Source organism: Pecten maximus, chromosome 8, assembly GCF_902652985.1.
Source record: "Pecten maximus chromosome 8, xPecMax1.1, whole genome shotgun sequence".
Lineage (NCBI taxonomy): Eukaryota > Metazoa > Mollusca > Bivalvia > Pectinida > Pectinidae > Pecten > Pecten maximus.
The window spans coordinates 11,024,506-11,036,870 of NC_047022.1; the positions used below are offsets into that span (position 1 = coordinate 11,024,506).

Genomic DNA, 12,365 nt, shown 5'->3' on the forward strand with positions numbered 1-12,365 from the left:
TAGTCATGATAAGAATGTAAATCAAAACCTTCACATACTCTTTAATTGAACAACATATTTGTCTCTACAAAAGGAGCAGTATTTCATATCTTTCGGGGTGTAAAACATTATCGAAAACATTACAAAACTGTCGTAACACGTGTATTTGGATTATCAATAGTATATCTGTATCATCTGATAGATCAGTTCAGTTTTGCAATACGCTAATCACTATGGTATTCTAAATAATCAAATTTACATCTGTGATAGATATGTAAAAAAAAGCCTACAGTACTCACCTGACAAATATCTGTTGGCTGTGAAATAGATAGTTATGTACATGAACGTTTAAAATAATACATTAAGTTTATGTAATTTGATATAAAAATTCAACTGCGTTTTTTTATACTTCATTTTCCAAAAACAATGTTACATTATTAAAGTATATAAAGACTCATAGTTAATGAATATATTGAGTTTTGGTAATTGGATATAAAAATTAAACTGCGTCTTTATATACTACATCTCCCCCCCCCCCCCCCCCCCCCCCAAAAAAAAAAAAAATAAACAACAACAAAAAAAAAAAAAAAAACCACCAAGAATTATAGTTGATGAATTTAAAGCTGAAACGTTCGCTCCTGAAAACTCTTCCCTTGCAAAACTTTTTTGTACCATCCATCACGCTTCTTTCAATAGTTATCATATTTTGTTTTCACAACGAATTCTAACTGTCGACTTCATATTGTCTATGAGCAATAGTGTATTTATTTATAAAACATGGTGCAAGATATTGAATTACCTCCGGTACGTCGCATTTCGGGATAATGAAGTAATTTACGTTAGATAGCTTGGGTATAAGAAATGTTTGCCCGACGGGTGTCAAAGACAAATCGAGAGATGCTGACCATTTCGAAAACCCTATTTTCTTTTTTATGTTTCCAAATGTCTGATTGAAATTCAATGATTTTATGTTTTGCAAGATTTATCGATTCAACGTTAGTCTGTGTGTTGAAAATATGTGCGTTTTAAATCCCCCAATACAAAATACACGCGGTAAAATTTCTTACTTAATATAAATTTATATAAATGATCATGCATTAATGTATAATTACATTGTCAAGCAAGTCAGGCATATAGACTTAATTAATCAGGATGATTTAATCAAACACCGCAAGAAATTAGTAATTCTGTCTTCAGTAAAATCTCTATTATCGACGTTTGTTTGTCAACGTAGTTTTTGTACCGAAAACATTACTCGGCTGGGCTCCGTTGAAATTTGTCTGACATTTTATTAAATATTATTTGACTAATATTGTTACAATATGCATAGTTTTAGATATACTCCTTTGGTGTGATTATTTTGGAACTAATTAAACAGCTTACCTGTGGTTGAGGCTGCATGACACTTCTGCTTCTGTAATCATGATTAGACTATGATTAGACCATCAATGCGACTAATCGAATTACTCTTTTAGAAGGAAACAAATACCTATGTATCACTTTGCATTAGAATACCATATTAACGTAAAACTATCTACAAGTCGATATATTTACGATAAGATTCAAATTTACTTCTACACTATTGATGTCAATTTTTAAATCCGTTGGTGAAAAGTAAGATGATATGTTAATGCTAACAAATTATTTGTACATTTTGTGTTCTCAATACACAGTGCGTTTAGAATTCTGCAAAATTAGTCAGAAATTGATTTTAATAAAGGGACGTAAATTGTATTCGCGTATACACAACAAGCCGATATATTCAGTAACCGATATATATCACTAATGGTTATTTGTTTAACAATGGTATTCGTTCAAATATAGATCCGTTTCATACTAAATAGATAAAACTGATATTTATTCATTCTATTAGGAAAAACCTGTATACACATGCCTGCATGTACAGATGTGAAAGCAATAGCATATAAATCGAGCAATTTTTCAAATTCCATTTTGAAAAAGGAAGTTAACAGCAACACCGAAAATAGAGGACTAATCATATTTCCGTGTATTTGTTTTGTCCCATGATCAGTCACAAAATTAACGCGAAACACAAGTATGACTCCAAGTGAATTTTGCTGTTTTTATTATTTGCAGGGTAAATTTAAACACTAGATCTCAAGTGTTCAACATATATTTATAAATGATTGCGTAAATGACAAAAATATTTTTTTTTAATTTTAAATTTTAGAAGATTGCTTTCATTTCGATAATCTGTTGGCTCCTAAGAGCATTAACAGGTTGTACAGCAAAAACGAACTTGCGACAATTGAGTCGTCAATCTAGAATGGAAAAACGAAAAGTTTGCTTTCGAAAAAATGGCAACCGAAGTGGTAATTTGTTATGATGTAAAGATGATTTGCACATTATAGGGGTGTATATCATTGACATACTTTTCAGGATTGGCCATACCTTGTAGATTACTATAAAACATCCTAAGATAAATGATACTTTAACATGATTGATATCAAAAGAGTTCTAGCTTCCGCTTTTGTTTAAATCAGAAAATAATGTTGAAATAAAACACTGGTCAGAAATGGACAGTTTAAGCTGAAACTGTATTGCATATTGTATACACTATTACTTGGTAAGGGTATTTAAACTTTTGCTGGACCATATTCAGTAGAAGACGACAAGGGGAGCAGTATTAACTGTGTCTAGAACGATTTCTTTCTTGAATTTTTTGCGTTGCATTACTGTGTATTGGAGTATCGCCGTCGCCGAAAGAAATGTCATTACTTATCTGAACTGTAAAATTTTACCCGGAATTCGTCTTTGAATAACATCAGAGCAATTCGGACTAGATGAATATGCTTGCGTCTATTGTAATGGACATGGGTGCATATCGTGGATCGCGCTTTTGACGTCGTGGCCTGAAATTATATCCTACAACCGATTTCTAGACATTCCTGAAGACAGAGGTTTCATACTTATTACTGATCATACTTCTGTCAGAAAACGATTATGAGTTGTGGGAGATATGTACATCTATCTTACCGTCGCGTCGCCATGTTTGGACTTCTATATGGTATTGTGAAACGCAGACTATATTGTTATTCGGCAACTCGAGTAATCCGAGATTAGGGCAATAACACTATTTATAGCAATTACGGACATTCGTGGCGCATCTTTGTTGGAACTGGTGAATAGTATCGCTGTTAACTTTTTTTAAATTCGATTAAATGCATTATATGCATGAGGGGATGTCCAATGTCTATATCGTTCAAGGAATTATCGCCCACGCTTTATACGTATTTCGTGATTACTTTTTTTGAACCACATGTTATCTCATCAAGATTCAAATTCTGTTTTTACTTTATGTGTACCGAGTGCTCTCAAATCATTTATAGAGTCCTGCATTTTCTTCTTCTCGTGTGCATCAGCAGTTATCCTTTTTATAAAAATATAATAATAAAATATTTTACAACGACATTTTTAATAGAAGCAACGCCATAGGCTATGTATTGCAATAGAGGGAACTAAAACGTTGATAATGACACAAAAGAGAGAAAATATACAGATGCAAGGTGCGTTCATGAACAGGAGAAAAGTCAAACATCGGCTTTTGCTAAATATTTGTGTTATTGCAGCAAGGGATAAGATCAATGTTATGATATCCAATGATTCTGTGGAGTGTTAGTTTTATAGTTTAGGTATAATAACGCCATGTTAGCAAGGGTGAATTGTCCAGTCCCATTAAAACAAATAAAAACAAGAACCATATGTAAGTAGTCTATATTTACATTTTTCATTATATGTATATCTCTTATTATTAATATTGATGTATTTAGTTAGTTTCTTTGTCCTCATTTCAATGTCCAGATCACACTTAAATGTCTTATCTTACCAATCTCTACAGAAGGAGGTTATAAATCACTTTCTATAAAATTACTCTCTTTGTTAACAAAGGACAGTAAACGTGAAATAGCCCAAGGTCCGTAATCATGGTATCATTTTGATGCCATGTATCATTTTAGGCACTAAAATAATACTTATCCGTCTGAACTAAATATTTTTAAGTATAAGAGTTCTTTTTCAATCAAAACATTGGTGAGGCAAACTCTTTACAATCAAATTGTAGCAATTTACATATGTTACAGTCTTATTACTAAATCAATTTAATGAGCTGACCTCTAACGTCTTGTTTCAGAATCAAATGGTTTCCGATTTTAGTTATTTTAATTAATCCTAAATATTACAATTTACTAACATTTGTGTTTAATTTGTGTTAATATGGCCATTGGATTTTATTTTTTTTTTAATTTTCATTAATTTAAATTAGATGTTTTGCATTTTCCACTTACGTATACAAACACTATCATTACAATATACGTTACTGTTTTTGATTGGTAGTATCTCCACCACCATCAGCATGTATGAATTTAGTTCACCGTCATTCAATAATAAACTGACAAAAACAAACATAAATTCGCAAATGGGTTTACTTAAAGAATGTAACAACGCCTTAAATACTGTAACTTAGCCATTAACAAGCTTGAACATGCGTGCAGGAGCTTGCATTGTTGACTTAAATCATGAACATGTAATTGGAAATTGTCTAAAACAGAAAGGAAGAGTAGCGTAATATCCTTACGGGCATTTGGATTAGTTTTGCTAGTACATAAATGTTTGCAAACAAAATACGAATCATATATATAAAGTGCATGCAGACTTCATGTTCATGTGTTTGCAAATAAATTCGGTAGTTGGATTGACATGAAGCCTAAATCAGAGATAAGCGGTTATTCATGATTATTTTATTATATATATATATATATTTTTTTTTTTCAAATGCACAGATAACATTTTTTGTTGAACAAACTTACTCTTTCCTTGCACTCTGCAATTCTTCCTGCAATTTCCCGTTGTGGGCTTGATAATATTGACCCCTGCAATGTATCAAGTGAACCTATTCAATAATACGTCACGTGACTCATTTTATTCATTATATTATACTTACAGATACCTATCGTAATATATATATCTCAATTGGTAAATTATAACCATTATTCTAGCACATCAATCTATACGCTTCACTTATAGCTATGAGATCAGTATTGAAAAATAAAGCTACTTAATGTTTATAAGAAAAAGCAAATGAAACGTGAAATGACATTGTAGCACTACATGAAATAACGTACGTATCAAAATCCTTTTCTCATTTATATTTTCACAAATATAACTAACTAACACGGTATAGATATTTGACTTTGCAGACGAATCATTTATAAACAAAGACAAAAAAGAAATGTTCTGTTTCTTTAAGATGTAATATTTATTTGATGTCCCTATATGCCTCCGTACCTTGATGATCGTGACAACTATTATTTCCAATACCATAGGGAATTATTAACAAATTACGCTTTGCATTGTTTTCAAATTATTTAGAATGGGGGACACTGGATTGTTTTTTTATTAAAATATGATCATGCATGCATATCAGGCTCCATTGAGCAATCAATTCGTGATTTGCCAACATGTTTACGTTTAAGTTTATGTAGTTATACATTTTTAGTACTTGAATCTTATTTCAATACAACTAGCGAACTTGAATCATATCCCCCTTTTGACTCGAAGTCTGTATCACATGTTATTAATGATCAAATCTTTGGAAACCATCGAAGATTGCCAGAAAAAAATAGTTTGATGGTTATCAGCAATTCTTCTTGCAATATTTATTATGGACTTAGTAATCTCGACTCCTTATTACTTTTCTTTAGCTACGCGTTTAGCCATGTGATACATTTGCTGTTTATATATAGAGTGTGTTTTTGTCTGATTCATATGGCCCTAGAATATGTCAAGCCATTCATTTATGTATTAAGTTCATTATGCTTCACCTGTTGTTGTTTTCTTTACTTTAATGTAATCTGATTATAGATCCATTATCTATCAAACGAATTGATAACATCAGACTGGTTAATCTTAAATGAAGACAAGTACGTTTTATTCATGGTTAATCCATTATTGTTTTTTTCATAATTTAAATCTAAAGGTTTTTTATTTTCTTGAAAAAACACCTACTCTTTCCGTGCATTCTGCAATTCCTCCTGTAGGTTTGCGATGTGGGCTTGATAATCTTGACCCCTGCAACATATCAAATGAAAATACTCAACACATTTTATTAAATTCACTAAAGTTCATGTGTTCCCTTTGGTATACGCTGACCATTTTAACATTATCACTGTTTATAATATGACTTCTCCTTAAGGAGACAATAGGTGGTAATAAATACAGACAAATACATATACATGTACACACATTGGCATGATAGATTGATTTTAGGGGAAGTAACTCCTTCAATTAAGTCTTGTCCAATATTCTTTATACTATTTAATTTGAAATACTATCTAGTGTGTGTTATCAGTAAATGATAACAAAAACATGAACCATTGGCATTCATATAAATATACTATTAATTATAAATATTTTGTGATATTGCATCAATTCCCCAACAGATCGAGGCCTTACAGTCCATATGCATGACACACAGGCAAAACACCGATAACGATCAAAAGACAATTTCAGAAAATAGATATATTTTAAAATAAGGTTACGCTAAATCTTATCAAATAATATGAGTATCCCCTATTCGACTTGAGCGAAGTTCCTTCAAATTAAGGCCACATACTCCCGAACAACCTAAAATTCTACTTACTCGCGTGTAATAATGGCAATCCAAGATGCCCATTCACACTCCCCAAACATTAAAATGACCACTGACCTAGACGCTTGACCGGGGAAGTCCCTGAGACATCAATGTATGAATGTATAACTCGATATTTATAACGGAACCGAGAACGAGGCTATAACAAGGTGCACTTCACATAAACTACACACATGGCTGTTTTTTTATATATCGAGCATAGGTGAACTTTGTCTAATAATGCTTTCATTGAAACATCTTAACATAGTTTTTAGCGTAATTCCCAGGTAACTGAACAAAATAAACAAACATAGTATACATTTAAATACTTAATTTTATACGTAGCAATATGCATACAACAAAACATCGATAACATCTTAGATCGGTAAATTTGACAATGTTCAAAAGCTAACAAGCAATCCAACAGACATCCGGAAAAATCGGAATTCAAGTCTATTCTTTTTTCATCTATCATTAGGTTCCAAGGAATAATTTCCTTTCCTAAGGAAATACTCGGGTTTTGCGGATTCAACACTCTGTTTTGGTTTTTTGTTGTTGACAGAATCTGTCTGCGTTCCACATTCCCCCATTTAGTATGGACTGTAAAACCCGCCGTTGCATTGTTGGACTAATTTTTAAAGAAACTTGGTCCGGCCACCACAATTATTATTTTTAGGAATTGCACGCATATACTTTCATAACAAAACACATTTTCTTTCAGTTTCTGATTCACGATAATCTATTAAGTATGTATCGAGTCCGAAAAACTGTAAAAAGCTCAAAAGGTAGATATTGATATATGATTCTTTGTGAGTACTAGTGGGGTGACACCTAAAGGAGTGTCACAGAAAGAATGACGTGTAGTGAGGGGCGATAACTCTATTTGAGCATGAAAGACAGATAAATACAAATAAATTCCCTTCCTTTAGCATTAATACCTTCACTTGCACTGATTTTCCTCACTTCCACTAAATTTCCTCATTTGCACTTAATTGACACACGCGATATATATATCTAAGTTTAAAGATTCATACTGGCGTGAGGAAATTGAAAGTTATGTGGGTTACCAGTGCAATGATTCTCACACATTCTACAGTTTTCTTTTTGGAATATGACACTTTAATTGATTATGAGACATCGATTCGCATCTATCCAAGCATAAGTTCAGGGTCTCTGGTGTGTTGTTCAATGAGGTAGTCACCTCTTATACCAATATATACCTCCGATATAGTTATATATAACTGGTACCTCCTATATAATAATAATTCTCAAAATTCTACCGTTTTCTGGAATATGACACTTTAATTGATTATGAGACATCAAAACGCATCTATCCATGCATAAGTTCAGGGTCTCTGGTGTGTTGTTCAATGAGGTAGTCACCTCTTATACCAATATATACCTCCGATACAGTTATATATACCTGGTACCTCCTATATAATAATAATTCTCAAAATTCTACAGTTTTCTGGAATATGACACTTTAATTGATCATGAGACATCAATGCGCATCTATCAAAGCAAAAGTTCAGGGCCTTTTGTCTGTTGTTAAATGAGGTAGTCACCAACTACTACAAGGAGATCCAGCCTCAAAATGACCCTGACTGAACCGTGGTAATAAAACAAACAAACAAGCCTATGTTCAGCTTAGTAACAGATGTACTCGCAGTATTCTAATCCATAAATAGTGACATCTGCCATCAAAGATTAAGAAATGTCATGCATATTATAAAATATGATGTCAAAATCAGGGTTCTAGTGTGTTGTTCAATGAGGTAGTCACCAACTACTACAAGGAACCCAAGTCTCAAAATGATCTTGCATGACTGAACCATATGTGTGGTGATAAAACCAGCAAAGAAACCAAACTAAGTTCAGCTCAGGAATTTTTAATTCTTATTTGTCACAGTTGCAATTGTAAAAGATGTGAAAATTCAATAAAATAGTGTTATCCCAATATCAAAATATTTAATATTGAGAGAATAATTCTACAATATGAAATTAAAACCAAATTTTATATAAAGTTTCAAAATTCTGAATTTGTTTCTTTAGTAGAATATAGAAGGAAATTAACCGTGGCCAACAATTTAGAACACCCTTTCCAATGTAAATATTTGCATATGGTGGTGTTGGCCTAAAAAAGAGACATATACACTGTTTAAATGTTCACTAGTCCCTGTGTTACAGTATTTTACCTGTGTGGAGATGGCATTATGAAGAAGACTATTTTGTAGAATTTTGTAAAATTATGGTCATTGTTTGTCGAATAATTTTCTATAATACCTTTATACAAGTAAAGTTTCAATTCAAAAGCTATAAAAAAAAACTACATATGGTTCCCTAACATTGTGCAACACAATAAATACATAATAGTTAAAACAAACTTAAGTATAAATTTGTCAGAATTGGTTTCTTACCCATTGTTTTCTTTGGTATATGTAAGTGAAAGGTTGAAATATGTTGGAATGGTATTTAAAGCAAAGACATTTCAAAATTTACTAATTGCAACCTGTGTGCAGATGAAATTTTGGAGAAAAACTATTTTGTAAAATAGTGATAATAAAATATTGGTAATTCTTTAATTTTGACATGTAGTTTTCTATAATACCTTTTGTAATAAGTTGAAACAGATTAAAAATTCAAAAGATAAGTTAGTTAATTAACTTAATGTGATATAACAATTGACATAATTGTAGTAAAGTTTGTCAGAACAGGTTTTTCACACATGGTTTTCTTTGGCACATGTAAGCAAAGAGTTGAAATATGTTGATGTGGAATTGATAATAAAGCAACTTATAGACATCTGAAAATTTACTAATTCAAAAATTCCAAAGTCAACTATTCTGTAAAATTGTGATAGCTAAAACCTGGTAGCTCTTTGATTTTGTCAAATAATTTTCCATCTCATACCTATTTTGTAATAAGTTGAAATTAATTTAATTTCAAAAGATAAAAAAAAAATACATGACATCTTCCTACACACCCAAAGCAGAGACAAATAACATATATAACATGTCTCTGCCCAAAGCAACATAATTTTACTTAATGCAACATAATAATTGACAATATTTTAGCTTAAATTTATCAGAATAGCTTTCTTGCATATTGTTTTCTTTGGTGCATAAACGTTTTCTTTGGTGCATAAAAGTGAAGGGTTTAAATATATTTGAAAACTTATTTCATTTATTTATTAACGCAAAAGATGATATAATTTGACACTGTCCTAGGGACCATCCCAATAAAGGGCAGGTCAGAGACTTTAATTTCAAAATTTAAAGTATTAGAATATAAATATTTCATTAAAAATTTGAAAAAAAACCTTCTATTACTGAAAAAGAATTGTTCAATACACTGCTAGTGTGTACTTAAGTACATGCACAGTAGTTCCTTGAAAGTTCGTGTCATCGTAAGCTAAAATGTACGAGATATGATTCTCGAAACTCCTTTGTCCTCAACATAAACAAATAGGCCTATCAGCTGATCAAGACATCAAAGCATCAACTAACGACACAGTAATTTCATCAAACAAACAAACAGTTAATAAATTAAATATAACATATTTAAACGTCACCTGTCTCAAAAACGTTAATAAGCACGTAACAGTTACACTAGGCCTACTGGAAGCCTACGACTCCGTACGAGTTTAGATTTGTTATCGAAAAGAATTGAACGCTAGTCTGGGTTGACGATGGATACTGATCCTGGAAAGCAACAAATATGGTCATAATAGAACAACTGTAACCTCCAATGTCACTTTTAATATGACATAATATTAAAAAGTCCTGGTCCTGACTTGAAAATGTAATACAACTCACTTAGAATGCAGCTGAAGCCTGGAGTTGAACGAGTAAGTGGCGTGAAGTCCCCGGTGTTATTCCATCCGGAACTCATCGGGGAATCATTTCAGTGATAATACCCGATGAGTTCAGGATGGCGTTATTCTATAGTTTTCCGTTATTTATGCGGAAAAGACGACCAAACCAAGTGCGTTTATAATTCTATTTCGTATAAACTTCATACAGCATTTTTTTACAGATCTGTTGATGTTGATGCAGGCTTTAAAGATATCATCAAGATGTCGCGCAAAACAAATATAAAACCAGTTGATCTGTAATGATTTTAATGCTGACAACTCGGTATGCCTATCCGGTCCATCTGTTCAACCTTGCTAAACGGAAAGGAAACACCTGGCCCTGCGTCATCAAAACAGGCATCCTATTTATAGGAAATTACCCCAGTCGAGTGGAAAAATACTGAGACGGTCGAAAAAATAGGCCGTTTTCAAAACAATTTTGTGGCCGTTCTGCTAAAGATATCAAAAAACGAAACAGATTGTTTTCTTCAGGAAACATTTATCTCTTTGTATGACCGTTGTATATATCTGTAGATTTTTTTCTGAATTTTGAGGGCGATTTAAACAGAACCTCTCGGTCAAAATGTCGATTTTGGCATGTTTGACCCAAAATATCTCACAAAAGCGATTCTCCACAAGGATACCAGATACACCCAGACCTAAATCGAGCCGAATTTTACAATGGCTCAAAGTATCAACCGAATTGTATGTGCCAATTTTTCTGTCCTCAAATCGGTATTATATCCGGCAAAATAGGCGAATTAGCTCGTATTATCATTACGTTCCGTAAGGAACGATAACTCTAATGAGTTATCGCCCCTCACTACACTTCATTCTTTATGTGGCTTGAATGTTAACATAATTAAAAACAAATATCTATACGCCAGGTATACTGTTTAAGGTATATCATTGTAGTCCACCTTGGGATTTACCTTAAAAGGTTGCGTATTGATATGTATATAACTTTGCAAAAATAAAAATAAATAGAGATTTTAAGAAATATATTTGATTGCTGTATATCATCACAACTATAACAACTATACAATAAAACACGTATACATGCATGATTACGAGAGTAAGGATTAAAATTATGTTGAAGGGTCCGGCGATATTAGTGAACTAAACTATATGTTACTAATATCTGCAGCAGAGCAAGTGTCTTAATTTCATTAACCATGAATGAAAACGACCTCAAAATAATTAACAGTACGTCATAGTGGGGGATCATATTTTTTGTTTGTTCGGAGTCAATAGTCTAGAGTTTCATCATGAATATACGGTTGCATAATTTCCCTAAGGTAATCTGGGGTTTCATTGTTCATGTTATATACATCAAAATAAGTTAGTGTTTATTTCTTCTGCTGCACAAAGTCTCCCATCCTTATTCTTTGTATAATTCGTCTTGTGGTGTTCCACTGCGTAGACCTGTAGTTAGTCTCCCAGCTTCTTATTGTATATATTCAAAAGGGTTTTCGAACTAGTGTACAATTTGCCCTACACAACATATGTATATTCAATAATTAGTCATATGTATGTATGATGTATATATAGCAGTTAATGATTCTCTATCAACTTCGGTTTTTTAATAATATGTAGATATTTGTTGTTTAAAATGTTTTTTTTTAATATAAATTCTAGTGTTCCAATTTGACATAATCCCTGAGTGTAAGACCCAGATGTATATGTACTTTGCTTTCAGCTATTGAATCATAAAAGTAACAAAAAAGTAAAGATGAAAGGATTCGTGTTAGTTTTTGATGAGAAAATAACAGTTTAATATTTTGAAGGATGACGTGTAATATTTCATTTACTAGACTAAAACTTAATATAAGCCAAGTCATCTCGTTGCCAATTCAATGAAAATGTTATCATATGTACCATAGAGAT

The 12,365-nt window shown here is 32.1% G+C and overlaps 1 protein-coding gene across 1 annotated transcript in view; it reads right to left on the reverse strand.

Moving 5' to 3' along the window:
* Nucleotides 1-3,270: 3,270 nt before the first annotated feature.
* LOC117332114 overlaps nucleotides 3,271-12,365 on the reverse strand; it is a 35,881-nt gene continuing 26,786 nt past the window's right edge. The window contains exons 5-7 of the mRNA XM_033890998.1: nucleotides 6,004-6,066; nucleotides 4,806-4,868; nucleotides 3,271-3,370 (exon numbers count right to left, since the gene is read on the reverse strand). Of these exons, the coding sequence (XP_033746889.1) occupies nucleotides 3,271-3,370; nucleotides 4,806-4,868; nucleotides 6,004-6,066 (226 nt within the window). The remainder of the gene's footprint in view (nucleotides 3,371-4,805; nucleotides 4,869-6,003; nucleotides 6,067-12,365) is intronic.